The sequence below is a fragment of the Quercus robur genome, chromosome 10, assembly GCF_932294415.1.
Source record: "Quercus robur chromosome 10, dhQueRobu3.1, whole genome shotgun sequence".
Lineage (NCBI taxonomy): Eukaryota > Viridiplantae > Streptophyta > Magnoliopsida > Fagales > Fagaceae > Quercus > Quercus robur.
The window spans coordinates 38846742-38865345 of NC_065543.1; the positions used below are offsets into that span (position 1 = coordinate 38846742).

An 18604-nucleotide genomic window follows, 5' to 3' on the forward strand; every position below is an offset into this window, starting at 1 on the left:
TTAGACGGGGTTTAAGTAATAGCATCCTTTGTGACAGGTTGGAATCCCACCTCCACCTCTACCTCCCCCTCCTCCCTACTATCCACCTATCTCAAAAAAATAAAGTAAAGTTCCTTCATACACCCAAAAAATAAAGAGGCTGATTTCTGCCATCACTGGATACACAAGGGCATTGCATTTGACAAACTTCCAAGTAATTAAAAAATAAAAAAACAGATACTTGGGAATAATAAAAATAACGATAAGCCTTGTACAATATTCTTCGACCATCACAAAGTACCCATTACTAATTTTAGTAGTTATTACAAATGGTAAGAGTTAACTCAAAAAAAAAATTCAGAATTAATTTAGGGGAAAAAATGATGGAGAACACTGATTCAGTTCACAACATCTCCTCCTACATAATAAAATACAAATCCTTATTCATATACATAGACACGTTAAGATTAACAAACTTTGAAAATGGGGGAAAACGGGAGCCAACATTTGCTTTTGCTACAATTAACAGTCTTATCGACAATATGCAACAGTTATCCCAACCCCAATTGCAAACGTGGTTCATCTCTGATTCATTCTCAAGTGTTCAGCTGAAACAATGTAAGAATATGACTCAAAATCATAGCCCCTAAAAGAAATTCACAAAAAAAAAAAAAAAAAAAAAAAAAAAAAAAAAAAAAAAACCGTATGCTAAATAATACAACCTTTACTTTTACCTAGTACAAGGAGATATATTATTTTTTACATAGTTCCCTATGAAACAATAATATGATAAGAAAAAAAAAATGCAAAAAACAAAATATTTTATAATCAAGACAAAGAAATCAACAGTTATTCAAGCAAGTATTTTCCATGAAATCAATAAACTCTTCTTACAAAAGGCAATTATGTACTTTCTCCATCTCCAACAGTTTCAACTGTGAGAGCGAGCATGACAAAAATTATAAAGAAGAAGTTTACTGTACATAAATAAGATACTCACTTATGGAATTCTTTTCTGAAGCAAGTTTCATTCCTCATCACTATCATAAACAACTGCCATTCGGCGATGGGATGTAGTCTTTCTTGGAGGAGAGTCCTCATCTGACTCAATCCCCTTGCGCTTGAGACTGCCTCCAAACTCCCTACCCTTCTGTTTTGGCTCCTGAAAATATCCAAAAAGCAGGATGAAGTATAAAAGGAATAAAAAATAAACTTTATTTCATAACATTGCAATATCTCCATACATGGAATTTTTATAGAGGAAAATGTATGCATTCCACACCGTGACAATCTTAGGGATGATCACCCAAAAAGAGATCATATATGTATTACAAACTGCAATAAAGAAGGATTTGAAAAACTTAACCATCTGGCACAACCATTTCCTTTCATAGTTAACATCACTGTACCACCTAGAGCAGATAATTTGTTAATTATATGACATTGTACAGTCTCCTAACACCAATTTATCAACATCAGTGCCAAAGAACTCTTAGCTTCCCCAGAAAAAGCTGCATTCCCTAGCCACATGAATTATATGCACAGTGCATTTATCACTGTTTCTGTTAAAGGTTCTACTTGTATTTTCTTTGGCAGCCCTTTGAGACGACTAGACCAAAGCAGTTCACACTAGGACCAAAACTCGTCAAGAGTTGTTCAGTGCTGCTCGAGGATGCATGCTAAGGAATTTTCAGATTAGATGCAAAATGAAACATTACACCTCGTGTCTATTGACATGTCAAATCCCATTGAACATATATAAAAAATACTCTAAAATAGACAATCAATGGTAATTCTTTAAAGTATGTTATGGACACAACAGTACATCTAAAATAGACAGTTTAAACTCAGGAAATTTGAAGTTTCCAAAGGCATCCAACATATCAAAAACAAAAAGTGCCCGCATCAGACAGCACAATCATGGAACAACAATTATTAAGTAAATAATCTCTTGTGCCTCAATTGGAAGAGTACAAACCAGAGAGCCTAGCTGAAACACGTAGTATGGAAATTTTAGATTAATCAAAGAAACAGGCCTACCTCAGCCTCCTCCTCCTCTTCCTCCTCCGATGCTTCATTCACTTCTGCCTCTTGTTCATCATGTTCTTCCTCTTCTTCCTCTTCTTCATACTCTTGCACCGGCTCCTCAGCTCTTTTACGTGGGGGAGACCTCTCGTCTTCCTCCCCATCACTTTCATACTCAGACTCCTCTCGTTCACTGTCAGAGAAATCCACTGGGCGTCGAGAAGATTTAGCAGTTGGCAGAGATGACTTGCGAGGGATGTCTTTTGGTCCCTGTGACTAGAACACCAAAAGCAAAACTGTCTTAGCAGACAAAATAAATAATCACCTTTTCTTTGGGTGGGGGGAATCACTTAAGAGATCAAGTCATGAGACCTTTTTAGCATTTAGAATGCGTTTCTCAGCTCGAGCTTCAACTTCCAAATCTTCCTCAAAGCGGCGGCGAGAACGTCTTGAATCATAATAATCTGTCTCATCATCCTAAAAATTGGTGGACAATTAGGAGAATTGGTTCAGCCTTGGACAGACATATATAGAAAAATACTCCAGAATACTACAGGAAGATGAAGACTATAGGCTTTTCCATGCCTAAAACAATGTTTGTGGTCTCCAAGGTGAAAAGTACCAGTCAAATAATAAAATTCCATAGATGAAGGGGGAAAATGCAAGTGTTTTAACTTTTTCATCTATTTCCCATTCATTGTAAGAGTAAGAGCTGACCTCATCAAGAGCATCCTCCAAGAACCCAGGAGAAAGTTGGCGCCTCCTGTCTACATTTGGGGTATATTTCCGGTTCACTTTTTCCCTCTTCCGATTAAGAAGTACATTAGCTCTGATGTTTTGACTTTCAGCCTACAAACCATTAGAAAAATGGACAAATGAAACTCATGATTCTCAATATAAAGCACACACCACTACTTAATGCAATTAATTAGTAATTACCTTTTCTTTTTCCTCTTTTTCCCTCTCAGGATCAATGTCAGTGATGCAGTTCTTAACCTTATAAACCTTTTTATGCCTTGAGTCAACAAGAGCAGTCAGCAGTCTATGAGAATTTGATGACAAAGATGACGGCATAAACCTCATCTTTTTTAAAATCCTTCCTTGAGATTGGAGAATTCCCTGAAAGCAAGGCATTTAAGGATTCAAGAAATCATGCAGTTCAAAACAGGACATGGAGAGAGCTGTAAACGATTTTAATGAAAAGTAAAAAATAAGTGATGACCCTACAAGAAATCACATACAATTTATATTACAATGGCCAAGCTTGGTGGGCAAGATTCAGCGTTCAGAACAGGAACCCATAATCAACAGCATCTATTCGGTATTTGGTATGCATATATAGCATGATCTTGTTCTAAAAGGCTAAACTCTATTCCTGCTGATATACAGATGACCCTAAATTACTATATTCTTGTCCTGCACGTACACTGCATTTAATTCTCTAAAAGAACATGAGAGGGCTTCCATAAAATCAACTTCATCATTTCTGCCCCCTAGCATCTAGTTGACAGGAACCCCAGTCCCTAGAATAAAATTTAAGTCCTATAATAGTAAAAGCAGCCTAGAGGGGACATATTGCCATTAAACCCTAGCCCAAATGGGACTTTCTCCTCCAACAAGAATGGATAGAGTATAAGGTCATGGGTCTAAAACCCAGTGGTTTTGTGCATAAATTACCAATCGGGGAAAAAAAACTAAACCTCTTTTAGCACCCAAGGAAGAAAAAACCTATAAAAGAAAATAGCAATAAATTTCCAATATGGGAGGAGGACATAAATCTAAGGCAAGGACATGAACATCAAGGATATGCCTCTAAACCCCAACACAGTGGCAGTCCCATGTCAACTTTTAAATAACAAATGACTCTAAACCCTAATACCAAATACACTGATTGTCTATTATCAAGGGCTTCTAAGCTTTTTTCCATTTATATTGACCAACACACACACACTCACATATGTATATGTGTGGCTGTTTGTGTATACATATTACATTATTGTAAGAATCTAGATTCAACTTCCATGTGACGTGATATACTCATGTTCTTACAAGTATCTAGAAAAGAGGGGCAGAGGTAGAATGAACTTGAAAATTCGTTACAAATTTTGGTTATATTACTGGGTCAAGGGATGCTATAGCAGGAAGGAATAATCAAAACAATAATCCTGGAGAGATAATCACAAAATATGAGTTTCTGACTCTGAAAACATGCCACAAAGAAGGTGTGGAAGGTAAAAGAAAATTGATGCATCTTAGTAGGCTATGTATTTCAGGTTCTCTCAGACACATTTGGCAGCTTGATACATGACGAAGGATAAAATTAGGAAGTTTGTATATCAGATTTTATTGGACTTAGGGTAGAAAAATTCATAGAACCAGGGTTTAAAATTTTAGAAGAATGAAGGTGGAAGCTAGGGGAACAACACACCAGACTTCTCAGGCAGCAATAAAAGATTTTGCTTTCAAGGATGTTTAGACAAATGATATGCAACATCAAAGGTTGGAAAATTTAGGGTACTCAAGATTTAAGGTTCTAGAGGCAGCAACTTGACCTTTATTCCATGGCTGGATCACTACATTTGTTAAGGAAGTGGGAAAAAAGGGGTAGAAATGACTAAAGATGTTATATTTATGGATCACATAAGATATCAATTAAATAAAAAACTATTAGACATATCAAACAGATATAAATTCACCTTTCCGTGTCTAAGAAAAAGATGTGATTGATCATGTTGTCCATCTTGCACGGATATGTCAAGAACTTCATTCCCAATTAATAACTGCAAACTGCCGTCTGACCATCTCACAAAGCGTGTATTGCTTTCGCGCTATAAAACACAAGGAAATATTTAAACACTAAATTAAATCTGAGAAAAATGTTGAACAGTCAAGTGCAAAATGAGCTCTTACAGTAATGTTGGACCAATTTCAAAACTTAAGGCTAAAGGGAAGATTAAAATGGGAAATAATTACCAAGAACAAAAAGTTCATAGGTTGAAGAACCACTATGTAGAGGGTATAATAGGATGTTCTACTCCAACACTGAATCATTATTAAGAAAGGTAGCTCTAAATTTATTTTTGCACACGCACTTTAGAGTTTAGACTGTTGAACATCAAGCGACTTTATAAAACAATAAATACAATTAATTTGTGTGTGGAAATAATCACAAAATCCAACACTTTGATCAACCCCATAGAAGACATGACTGAGAAAAATCCTCTTTTACAACTTACAAGTTTCATGAGTACAGTGACATAATCAAAGGACCCCAAGACTTTATCCCTGTGATCCTAACTGATTTGACTTCTGTGTTTCTTTCTATGACCAAATGTGTTTGAATTCTCTGTTATGCATGCATGTGTAAGTATAACAGATAACAATAAAAGATAAATACTTACAGATGTTGTGCCATCTGGATTTCTAACAGTCCTCCAGCGCACAATATTGTTCTCTAAGCGTATACGTTTCTTAGATCCAGATTCATCTGTCACAAAAATATCCTCTTCCACAAATGTTTTAGGATCAAATGGTTTTTGGTCAATGCCCATTATATTAGAAACTTTAATCATGTTCATCTGCAAACAGTTAAACAGCCAAATATTAAAATTTTGCACCAACTCATGAAATTAAAATATTAATGATCCTTTTTTCGGGTATCAAAGGATCTGAGGACAATGATAATGAAAACAATAACCATCAAGTTCCTCCCCCCCCCCCCCCCCCATTTTAAAATTATTAAGTTATGCATCCAATAGGTCTTGAACCTGTGATCTCACACTCTACATTGTAGTAGATGAGGTGCCATTTGAGCTAGATCTTATTGGCAACCATCATCAAGTAAATTACTAGACACAAAGCTTGCAAAAGAAAAGTAAGATGATCAAGTCATGCAGAACTTCTTCTTTTTTGATAGGTTGCTAGCTAACAGTAAAAATTAAAAATGTTCCCCCACCTTAAAATGAGACAAACTAAAAATGTATCAAATTGGAACTGAAAATAAGACCCATTAATTGAAACTGTATGAAGTTCCAAAAAGATGAGAAAAATTACAGATCCAATGGCGAAGAGTATGCCTCATGGAAAAAACAAGCAAGGTGGGATAAAAGGAGGACTCAAAAGGAAAACCCTAAAGAGAAACCCCAAACCAAAAGAGGTGATTTTGATTTTGCGCAGCTATGACTCAAAACGCTTCCATGGAAACTGAGGGAAGTCGATCTTAAGGGCTGCGCTTACAGATTTTAGAAACTTCAGGACCCAGAAAACTTTTTTTCTTTCTTTTTCTTTTTTTTTTTTTTTTTGATAGGTAAGAAAGTAATATTATTACTAGAAGAGAAAAAAAGATACAAGGTTCACAGCAGTGAAGAAAAAACCACAATGACAAAAAGAAATAAAGGAATCAACATCCTATTCTAAGAGACAAAAGAAAATCAGTAATAGTAGAACAATCCGAAAGACCCCAACACCGAGACCAATCGAAGAGAGTCCGATGGCACAAATCTAACAATTGAGCCATTGATTTCTCAATATCCTCAAAAGAACGCTAATTACGTTCAGTCCAAATAGTCCACATCAAATAGCCTAGTACTAATTTCCAAATATTGGAATTAAGGGTCCGTTTGGTACGTGTATTTAAACAATAGTTTTCAGTTTTTTTGAAAATACGTGTGGGTGAAAAAATGTGTGAAAATGCGTGTAATGTTATTTGAAAACTGAAAACATGTGTTTAAGTTAATGTACCAAACAGCCCCTAAATTTCCCAAGCCAATGGTGCCAACAACAAAGTAAGTCTACAACCAAACCTGGCATAACCCAATCAATCCCAAACCTTTTCTTTCACTATGCAGAACTTCTTAACCACAATAAAATAAAGAACAAGGTAAAATTTGTCCTCCATATACGTTTTTATAACTCAAGTTTGAATGTATAATTTATATGATGCCAATCGCAACATAAATTGAACAACTTTCACAGCTTCATACTAAATAGCCAGGTTAAATGTTGCTTGCCCAAGGTCTTTTTTAAAATACAATTCCAAATCCCAAGCTAAACCTCAACATCCAAAAGTGCAATCTACACATGCCACCAATTAATTCATTAAGATATGTAGGTGAGACCATAATTAATATCTGAAATGACTAGCAAAACAAGTAGACCATCTGAATTAATTTTAGCTTCAACTTCATTCCCTGTAAAGCAATATATAATGCATATGCCTTAAATATAGTATGCAAGAAACCTGTGAATCAAGCAAGATGGACAACTTAAGAAAACATAGTAGCAGCAAATAGAAGAAAGAATATACCCTCTCTGGACGAGCTGGAGGTGGACGTAATGGAATCTCTAGCTCCAATGGTGGACCAACAGGCTTCTCTTTAATTCTAGACTCAATGTTTTCCTCTTCTGACTCATAACGAGCATCTTCATCAGGCACTAAATCCTCTGGTCTTGGACTCTTTCCGTAGGTCCCTTCCTCTTCCATAGGGTTCTAAAGCAAGAAAACACTTTCTATCATCACCAAGTACAAATCTTGGTCAATGATATATTCATTGCATCAATGATATACTCACAATTAAATCTTGCTCAATGTCATTGTGAGCTGCATACTCAGGAGCTTCTTCTTCATCATCAGACTCACCAAAAACATCACGAACGGCTGAATTTGAAACATGGGTCTGATCTTTTCCTTCCCCAGGCGATCCACTGTTAAGAAGGTAAGTTTCACATTAATATTCAAGATAGCTTGCTGCTTGTTATAAAAAGAGCTCACATTAACATTAATATTCTTTTGTTTTGATGTCTGCAATGCCTAGTGCTTAGTGACCAAGCTATGCATGACCAGCCCATACCAGAAAATAGCACCCAATTCTTCAAGATAAAATTGAATGTGTTTGTGTTAGAGAAGTATTAGTATTATGCAAATTACCTTTGACTTCTACCCTGATCAACTTCCTCTTCGTCATTGTCAGGATAATGGTTTTCCTCGGATCTCTCGGATCCACTTTCAATCACATCGCGTCTCTTGCTCGTTACCACTCTTTGACCATAATCTTCCTTTTCATCACTGTCAGTCTCTTTTCCTCCAATTTCATCTCTTTGATCACCGACTTCTACTTCTTGAGAACTCTGATCTCTTTCACCCTCGCTTTCCCCCGGATCAGGTTCTACTTCAACCAACTCACCTTCACTCTCTACTTCAGCCTCCCCAGGCCCCTCCACTTCAATTTCGCCTTCAGGCTCCAGCCCACCCTCTGCTTCATCCTGAAAACAAAACCGTCACATTTTCAACAGGAAAAAAATAAATAAATAAATAAATGATAAAAATAAAAAACCCATTTTTATTGGCATGTTACACACGCATGCGATGGGTCCTTAAGAAAAACACCAAAATTATTGTTTTCTGTTCCGGGCTATATTTTTTTGCAAAGCTCAATCTTAAGGGCAAAGGCACAAATTTATAAACTGAAACTGTATTTTTTCTTAGTTACATAAACTTCAATCACTTAGAACCAATTTTAACCACACCACACATAAACATTATTTATGATCAAGCACACTTAATCACTCTGATTTCGGAAACAAAATTTGTGCCTTTTAAAAAACCAGAATGCGTACACATACTCAAACAACACACAAACATGCTCCATTACAAAAATTATCTAATCCCAAAACACACATAACCAAGATTTTAACACAATCACAAGAACTTCAAATTTCCACATGGATACCCTAGAGGCCTAGATCCAAAGCCATAGCTAGAATTTGCTTAAATTGATGAAAACCTAGCATTATGAGCACGAAATTGAATCTGAAATTTCAACTTCACCTATAACTTTTATACATCAAAAAAGAGAAGAAGAAGAATCTTACAGAGGCATAATTGGGCGGAGGATTAGACTCGTGCTCGGAATCAATCTCTTCCTCCTCCTCCGATTGATCGCCGAACAGGTTCTGCATCATCTGGTGCCGCTTCTCGGTCCCCATCTCTCTCTCTCTCTCTCTCTCTCTCTCTCTGTGACTGTTCGGAGCTCGGAACTCAGAGAGCGTAGTCTCTCTGTGTGCGATACAGCAGATCAGGGTTGAGCTCTCAATTATTATTAATATCTTTTCTGCTTTGCTAGCGATTTATATCGACCACCCTAAAAGGAAAAATATTCTTGACGCGTCAGCGTTGGGTTTCAAAGGATGGGACCCAACTCACTGGCCTGTCCGGTCCCACTTATGAATTGATGTAATCTTATTAGATATTTTGGGGGTCTGGTACGGGGTGTTTAATAAACCGTTTTCACTTTTTGACAACCCATATGTATTTCGACGATATTTAAACTATACTAAAAATCTCTAACCAGACTGCATTTTTTATCAATAAAAAAAAAAAAAAAATTTATTTGCACCATCATTGTTTTAATAATTTTTTTTTTTAATTTGTCGACCACCTTGCCCATCGCAATCGGAATCCCTCTGATCTTCCTTTTTTTTTTTTTGACAAAATAAAGGTATTCATACTTCTTTGAGTATCTAACTATTTCCTTGCGTATTTGCAGTCTTTAAGTTCTACATGTACCAAGTTATTATAGGGAGGAATTCTATGGAAGTAGCTCCAAGATCCTGACAGGAGGTTTTGAATCCAAAATTTTATGGATATCATAAGGCTTTTGAAACCACAAATGGCATCCACTGCCCTCATTGGAAAAACTTAAATTGTTGTTAGATCTTTACACGGCCACTACCCTTTTTGTCATCGGCGCCTCTCCAATCTTTTTCTTCTTTGTTTAAAAACTCAAATCATATTTGTTGCATTTCACACTCCTCTTTGGACTGATAGTATAGGGTTCGAGTTGGTGTTAGAAACGCAATACGATGACCACTAGAAATGTCATCACTCATGAGAGAGAGAGAGAGAGTACAAAGTGAAGAGAGAAATTGTATTTGTGGAATATTTTAATATAAGGAAAGAGAGTGATTGAATAAAAAAATAGTTAGGGTAAGAAATTGAAACTTAAACAGTTACGGTAAAATTATTACTTTTGGCACATTGTTTAAAATTAATTATGAGAATAGCTTTTTTGGTAAGATTGTCTATTGGATAGATAAGTTCAAGTATAGAAATCGTTTTTCCAATAGAGAGTTTATCACGAGTTTTAAATTTCATTCTGATGCTTAATCCGATGCACTTACTCCCTTATTCCGTTTCAATCTAAATTTCAGTTTGTTTAGGACGAATTCTGGTTGTTTTGGTCTCTAAATTCCAGCCTATTCCGAACTACGTTAGATTTTTTAAAATATTGAAGTTCAAATTCATCATTTGACTCATTTTATTCTCATATCATATTTTAAATTTTGTGTTGGTTAATTGGATATAATGAAATATGAATTTATAAATAAATAAATTATATGTGTTTATATATATCCTAAGCGTAATTTTGAAATAGTGCACCGAAACACACCAACATCAAAATATTCCATTTCAATTGTCAATCTGGAACGAAATTCAAAACCTTGGTTTATCATCCATGTTATTGATTTGGCAATGCTAAAAATATCATGATTCTAAGTGAAACTCATTACTCGTCTTTTTAAAAAATGAATTCAACAGAAATTTGATTTAATCCTTTTTAAGTGGAAGTCATCTTACCAAGAATTTTGTAATTCAATTGCTCAACACATCTTCATGTTTCTAAAAGAGACATCTAGTTCAAATCTCCAATAACAAAATATATATATTGTAGGGACACGATTATTTAATGGCCCAGGAATAACGTTGGGCTCACACATGAAAGATCCCTCACAATATGAGTTGTAGAAAATGGGCTTAAAAGGCTTGCCTTTGATCACGGGGCGATGGTCCGGTCCTGATTTTAGAGGAGTTCATGTAGAAAAAGGGTTGGGTTTGAACATTCAAGCCCTACAGCATCGTATCCTGAGGGGCTGGACTCCTCGAACTTAGTCCGAGGAGAGTCAGGTTCTTCCCCCTTTTTCCTCCTCCTCCTTTTCTCTTGGCTTTCGTTTCCTTTTATACTCGTCTTGCAGTCTTTTCACTTATCCTATCCGTGCATTGAACTCCTCCTTGACAACTAGTCTCTTCAGATCAGGCCCTGGGCCTTGATATAGGACGGGCCTAGGCCACGAATTTTCTGGCCCACATATATATATATATATATATTTAAGATTGACCGTTGGTAAATGAGGAGTGCCTCTTAAAAAAAATTGAGGAACAAAACCCAAATAAATGTTTGTGTCCAAAGAGATTAAGGGGAAACACACATGCAAAAGCACGAAAATTTATTGGATGGTTCGGGTTTAATATTTTCTACGGCCGAACTCTTTAGTAACTTAACTTTTTTTCATTGTATTTATCTATATTCGATGTAACTTTCATAATCGCATATAGGGATGGTTATAGGTTGCTTTTTTGTGGATTTTTCAACTCGAACTTAATAGTAAGGATTTTGGATTTTAAATGAGTCCAAAGTGCACTTTGGTTCACACTTTTAACCCATTAGGGTATAGGAATTATTTGAATTTTATACTTTTTATGTACTTAAACTTGACTTGATTATAATCTAAATCAATAAAATACCTCTATTTTAAGGGTGTGTTTGCCAATTAGCAAAAAGCAAAAGCATTTTGCTTTTTGTCTCTGTTTTATTTCAAATAATCTAACTTTTAGCTTTTTATGCTAACTTTTAGCTTTTTGTCTCATGTTATGCAAATAAGCTATTGAAAATAAGCAATTCTCAAATGGACAATTTTTCTTTACACAAAAAGTATGGTTTCTATAGTAAAATTAAACGTGTCTATATTTCTCTCTTGCAATATTGCTTAATTTAACGTAAAAGTGCTTACTAATACTAAAATTTTGTTAAATAGTATTTAAGTTTCGGCAATCTAGAAGCACCAAAAAAAGGGTCCTCCATGATAATATACAGCCAGCACCGTCACAAGTATATGTAGAGATTTAGGAGTTGTATTGGGAATGTATAGAACAAACTAGGTTGCCAAAACAACCTAAAGAAAGACCGTTTCAACATTTACTTCATAGTTTAAATCATGCTTAAATGATCCATATATGAGAATAATATTTTTCTCATTAATTTGTTATTGCTATCACTCATTATATTATTTTTTGCCTAGGAAAAAATGCAATTGTGTTCATGGGCGGAGCCATGTAAATTTTGAAATTTTTTAAAATATATATATAATTATTTTAATGTTTTCAAAATTTAGTCTACAAAAATAAGAGTTGGCCCCCCTAAGTATTTGAATTAGTCCAATGATACTTTAAAAAAAAAAAAAATTGGTCTAATAGTTATAGGGACAACTTTATTTTTCGCAATTTTATTTTTTATTGTAAAATGTGCCTTTATATCTATTAAATATTTGAAAAAGTTTGGCACCAAACATGATTGAATTTATCTTTTTCAACCTGTTATGTGGCGATTAACAAGTCATTAACTCATTAAAAAATTATTGTCACTAAAACTACACATGAAATGTCTCTTTAGTTGCCGCATAATGGGTCAAAGTAAAATAGTTTCAAATATGTTTGGAGCCTAATTTGTTCCTCCAAGTTTTGGATCATTCTTGTTTTTGAAAATTACATTAGTTCGATTGAATAATTTTACTTACATTAGTATAAAATTTGATCATTTTTATAGAAAATGAAACTTTTTAAGAATTTCACTATGAAAATTGTGAAAATGTATTTTATTAATTTTATGAAAGATAGCCATCAAACATAATTTTGATTGAAAATATTAAGCTCTTTTTTTGTTGGGTGTGTGTATATATATAACTTAATTATCAAATAAAAAAGTGTGTGTATATAATAAAAAAAGCATGTGTATTTATGTGTGTGTATGGGGTTGTCTTAATAAATATATTAGTATTACAACTTGGCCCTCCCAAACAAAAATTCCTGGCTCCGCCCCTGATGGTGTTGGTAATAGCCAATGGACAACCCATTGTTGTGAGTATCGGACTCGACTGCCTTAGAGAACCCAGGTTTAACCGCTAACCTTTCAAAACATAACATTTGTTGTGACCACAAAAAGAACTCAAACAAGCTTATACCGTATTGAAGTCAAGAGTGACTCGACTAATATATGTAATGTGATGAAGAAGGGCACGGATCAATGCATAAGCTGAGGACACATTGTCTGTGGCATACTTAAAGAGAAACACTATTCAGAAGCATCCTTCCATTTAACCAGACGAAAGGCAAATTAGACAGTCCATCTTCTAACGAAATACACATAGTTTGGTGATGAGGTGAAACCCCTCAAATGTATTGCAAATTAGGCTAGAACTAACAAGATGCAAGTTATAGACATGTAACTCTTTGTATTGTTTTTTGTATTAATATATTTGACGAGTTTAACTTCAAAAAAAAAAAATTATATTGCCATCAACTATGCTTATTTGTATTTTTTTTTTTTTTTTTGTCTAAAATATTTTTGATTGGTATGCCTCTTTTTGTTTAATTGGATCTACACAATATAAAAAATATTGATAATTTCAATCATGTGATAAGAAGAAAACTTTTTTTTTTTTTTTGTGTGGAAAGTTGAAGGTTTTGAATAAACTGAATATTTTGGCAACTAGGACGATATATTTTTTTATTATATAAAATTTGAGAAATGATATGTCCACAACATTTTTACAACAAATTTTAAGTGGCAGGTTGTTACTGGTTGTTATTATTGGGTTAAAAAAGTAATCTCAATGCTAAATTCAAATTTAAACCAATTACAACTAACCACCTATGATTTATTGTAAAAATGTTGTGGACGTAGTACTTCTCAATTAAATTTTATGAGAAGTGCTGCGTCCATAATATTTTCACAACAAATCACAGGTGGTTAGTTGTTATTAGTTCAAATTTGAACCTAACACTAAAATTACTTTTTTGTCACAACAATAATAACTAGTAACAACCTGTTATTTAAAATTTATTGTGAAAATGTTGTAGACATATCATTTCTTTTATAACAAATGGGAAAAATATATTCAAATCTTGGTTCTCCTTGGGGTGGAAACCATCTAATATTATTGAACCACAAAAATTTTAGCGAATCTCATTCAAAAATATTGTATTACGTGCACAATAATTCTCCCCCACCCCCCCCCCCCCCCCAAAAAAAAAAAAAAAGATAGATTGATGTTATGATCATAAATATACACTTTTAAAAAAAAAACTATTGACAATAACAACATGCTCCTAAAAAAATCTACTTTCTTTCATAAGTCAAACTTACTTTTTAAAAAATAAATACCAATTTCATGTGTATGGAAACTACATTAAACATAAACATAAAAATATATGATTCATAATTTATTATGACTCTTAAAAGAGATTATTCATATAGAAATATAATTAAATCTGTTAGAAATATTAGGCCAAACTAAACCCAAGAATATGCCAATAGTGGACTCATGCCGAAGGCCATGTAGAATTATACCCATTTGTCAAAGAGTTACTACATATTTTGACTTCGTATCTTTTGGCTATCTCTATCTATAAAGAGGCAAGGGTTCATTTGTGTAGTGATAGAAAATTAATTAACGTGAGGTGTTGTAAAGAGCAACACACATAGAAACATCGTTCCCTCTTTCTCATCAATTTCATCAAAACATTTAGGCCGTAGATTCTATGTGTTTTGTTATCGCAACAAACACCACTGTTCAAGTGTCAATGATTTTCAACAATATCATATTTTTTTCTAATTTCAAGCAAGTTAAGCAACATTTATTTCAGATTTTTTTCCAAGTAATCCACTCATGGCAGTTGACTACATAAATGAACTGAGTACGTCACTACTTGTATTATTGAAAGTTTCCAAACGAGCAACTATTAATTGCTACTAGATTTAAGGTCAAAAAAGTGTTCGTTGTTTACATGCAATATTCTTAGTTGGAGTCAATGCAAGTAAAGTAGCTGTCGAATATATAATGGTATCAAATAAAGATTTCTATTTAGCTTTGAAAAAAAGGATTTGAAATAGACATTAGAGGCATTTTGCCTTTCGGCACAATTAGACATTATATATATATATATATATATATAGTGTGTAACATGATTTGTTCACAACTGTTATATTATTAAAAAAAATTAAATCAAAATATAATAATAATACAAAAACGACAATTGTCTTTTCTTCTAAAATAATAAATAAAAGCATTGTATCTCTAACAGTAATCCATTTGCTGGATATGGATAACAATTTGTGGTCTCTCTACTAGTCATACTTAAGAAATTGTAACTTCAAATGCAAAATAAATAAAAAGGTTTTGTTTATGAAAAGAAAAAAAAAAAGGCTTAAGGAGAATAAATTATATATTTTCAGGATGACATATCTTGAATACACTTTGCTTTAATGAGCTACAAAGAGTAATAAAAAAATGGTGCATTAGTCATTAGTATAAATACAAGATTTTTTTTTTTTTTTTAATTAGGGGGTCTTGAACTTAATTTTGTATATATCATTATTGTAGGGACACGATTATTTAACGGCCCAAGAATGACGTTGGGCTCGCACATGAAAGATCCCTCACAATATGATTTGTAGAGAGTGGGCTTGAAAGGCTTGCCTTTGATCACGGGGCGATGGTCCGGACCATATTTTAGGCGAATTCATGTAAAAAAGGGTTCAACCTGAACATCCAAGCTCTACAGCTTCGTAACCTGAGTGATTGGACTCCTCGGACTTAGTCCGATGAGCATTAGGTTCTTCCCTCGGTTATCCGGCGGTGAGTTTTTTTTTATGGTGTACATACATTGTTAAGGTGTTTTTACCTCTGGGGTCTTTCTCCTAGAGGTGGGATGGGAGGCTCTCCTTTTTGACCATCTTTTCCCCTCCTTCCCAGATTACTTACCTTTTCTTTTATACTAGCCCACGTTCGCTGTCCTTCGTCCACGTGTAGGGTCAACCTTTCCAAGACTGATATTTGTCCCGTCAGTCTAATCCCAGAATCGTCGGGGGTGGTTGAAAAAGCCGAAGAATCCGGTTCTGTTAGGTGCAGAGTCTTATCTGGGAAGGGTAGTAAGGGCAGCTTTCCCGAGATATTTTAGATTTTCTTTCAAGTTTGTTCCTATACCTTTTTTACCCCTCTTCTCAATGGAACTTTGGGTCTGCCGAGGACTGAACTGTCCTCGGCTGCATCTCCGGGCCATTTTCTGCTTTATATTATTGAGCTTGGGCCATAGCCTTCTTCGGCTTGGGGCTTTGGACTCCCCATGAGCAAGTGGGCCTGGCCCATAAATTTTTGGGCCCCACAATTATATTTTTATTTTATTTTATAAAAAATATATAGGAAGGAGATGAGGGTTTTCAAAAGCCAATGGGGACGATGGTTCCCTGGCCCTCTAAAAGGGGTGAACTCATCTTCCATCCACCTAGGTATGGAACAAAAATTTAATTTTCGGGGGGACAAAACATGAAAAACCCACATTTTTAAAATTCAAGAATGAAAATTGTATTAAGATTTAAGACTAAATATATTCGGAAAAAATGAAATTAAGAACCAATGAGTGTTAAATAAATATAAACTAAAGAAAAGAGACAACATTTTTTTTTTCTAAGGAGACAACATAATTTTTTCTCAATATATTTTGAATCAATCATTTATCAAATGGATTTGGGCATTTTTCAAAATCTCATAAATAATATATGAATTCTTATCTACCAAAACAGCAATAAGTTATCTTTTCGAGGTATAAAATTAACTACTACTATAGAAAATCATCTTCACTTTTTAAAAACAAGCCTAGTTTTGATAATATTTTTGTTAACGTGTAATAGGTTGTGGGATTTAGGCCTACCTTGTTTACTTGTACTACACACTTTATCTCTTATATAAAGGCACCCTTGTATATTTTATTACTTGAGAAATATAATATATTCATTCAGTATTTCTAACATAGTATCAGAGTCACTGCTCTAACATTTTATTGTGTCTTGCAATCTTGTCGTTATTGGTATTCTCCGCTGCCTTAACTTCTCCGGTCAGTAAGCTTTTTACGTCCTCTCCTAACTGCTTTGCCTCCGTCAGAGGTCCTCAAGGTTGAATCTCCACCACCAGAAGTACTCTCCGCTGCCAAAGACCATTGCCTTCTCGGGTTTGTCCATTGTGATCTCCGATTACGACACTAGAAATACCTTTCTATAGACCATAAACTGATCTACTCAACGCCGCCAATTGACCTTGTCCGTGTGTTGACCGTTGACTTTGACTGTGCGTTAACGGTTGACTTTGACCAAGTTTTTTGCGTAGATTCCATTTTTGCAATCAATTTTGTTCATATTTTTCTTCTAAATGAAGAATAAAAACATGTCTTCTTTTTATTGCAACAATCGTCGTTGACAATTCAACAAACGTTTTTGCAATTTTTGCAAACGTCTTTGCCATAATATTGAGACTTGCTATCAACGCAACAAATCAGTTGTTTCCATTTCTGCTGCTACTGTTGCTAACACTAAGAGTATCCAACCAATGGCTCTCATCTCTGCAAAGTTCAAGTCTTCTGGATCCACTATCACCATTTCCACAGTTGACCTACAAAACATCATCTCTAATACCATCCGTATGGTTGGTAATGCATCTTATTCCTCTTCTCTCTCAGTTTCATCTGGTACCTCTTAGCTTATGGATTCTGCTTGTTGCAATCACATGACACCTCACTCACTCTTATTTTCTCAATTTGAACCTGCACCATACCCTCTTAATATTCACATAGCTAATAGTTCAACAATGTTTGGTCATAATATAGGTTTTATCTCATCCTCCAATCTCTCAGTTCCTAGGGTCTTTAATGTTCCTAACCTTTTTTATAATTTATTTTCTATGGGACAATTAGCTGAGTTGGGTTATCGCATTACCTTTGATTATTTTGGGTGCATTATGCAGGATCTGAGGGTGGGACAGGAGCTTGAGACCGGTCCTAGAGTTGGGCATATATTTTCTGTGGACAACCTTTGGCTTCCACCTGTTGCTTTTGTTTTTGTTGCTGCTACAACTACTGCAGTTTCTTCTATTCCTTCCCTTGTACTTTGGCATACTCGATTTGGTCACACATCTTATTCTTGGGTACAACACTTGGCTTCTAGAGGTTTGTTAGATTCAATGTCCACAGAAAATTTTGATTGTGTTTCATGTTAGTTAGGAAAACAACCAGCTTTGTCTTTCAATACTAGTGAATCAATGTCCACTGATATCTTTGACCTAATTCATTCTGATGTTTGGGGGCCTTCCTCTATCTTTAGTATTGGTAGATCTCAATATTTTGTTGTCTTTGTTGATGATTATTCTCACTGTAGTTGAATTTTTCATATGAAACATTGTTCTGAAGTATTGCAAGTATATTCTAATTTTGCAAAAATGGTTGAAACTCAATTTTCCAAATGTATCAAAAAATTTTGATCTGATAATGCTCTTGAATACACTCAATATGCTTTCCAAGCTGTTTTGCATTCCTATGGCATTGTTCATCAACTAACTTGCCCAGGTACCTCTCAGCAAAATGGCAAAGTCGAATGCAAATTTCGTCATATTCTTGACACTGTTCATGCTCTCCTTCTTTCTGCCAAAGTCTCTGCTCTTT

At 34.6% G+C, this 18604-nt stretch overlaps 1 protein-coding gene across 3 annotated transcripts; it reads right to left on the reverse strand.

Annotated features, from left to right (window-relative positions):
* Positions 1-202: 202 nt before the first annotated feature.
* Positions 203-9111, reverse strand: LOC126704440 (protein LEO1 homolog). 3 transcript variants are annotated; one of them, XM_050403463.1, is made up of 12 exons: positions 8875-9111; positions 7931-8265; positions 7575-7707; positions 7310-7492; positions 5406-5582; positions 4701-4832; positions 2944-3123; positions 2722-2853; positions 2377-2481; positions 2020-2274; positions 980-1141; positions 203-587 (listed from the first exon to the last, which is right to left on the reverse strand). In XM_050403463.1, the coding sequence occupies exons 1-11, from the start codon at positions 8986-8988 to the stop codon at positions 1007-1009; spliced, it is 1881 nt and encodes a 626-aa protein (XP_050259420.1). In that variant the 5' UTR covers positions 8989-9111; the 3' UTR covers positions 203-587; positions 980-1006. The 3 variants fall into 3 exon arrangements, with proteins under 3 accessions (XP_050259420.1, XP_050259419.1, XP_050259418.1); XM_050403462.1 differs by having other exon boundaries at positions 980-1138; positions 2020-2280; positions 8875-9110; XM_050403461.1 differs by having other exon boundaries at positions 2020-2280; positions 8875-9110.
* Between the last annotated feature and the right edge of the window lie 9493 nt (positions 9112-18604).

Excerpts from the sequence above, each read along its gene's own strand:
- LOC126704440 (XM_050403461.1), bottom strand. The coding sequence starts at position 8,988 with ATGGGGACCGAGAAGCGGCACCAGATGATGCAGAACCTGTTCGGCGAT. Across the intron at positions 7,708-7,930 it reads GATCAGGGTAGAAGTCAAAG|TGGATCGCCTGGGGAAGGAA; the intron begins GTAATTTGCATA and ends CCTTCTTAACAG. Across the intron at positions 5,583-7,309 it reads CTCCAGCTCGTCCAGAGAGG|ATGAACATGATTAAAGTTTC; the intron begins GTATATTCTTTC and ends AACTGTTTGCAG.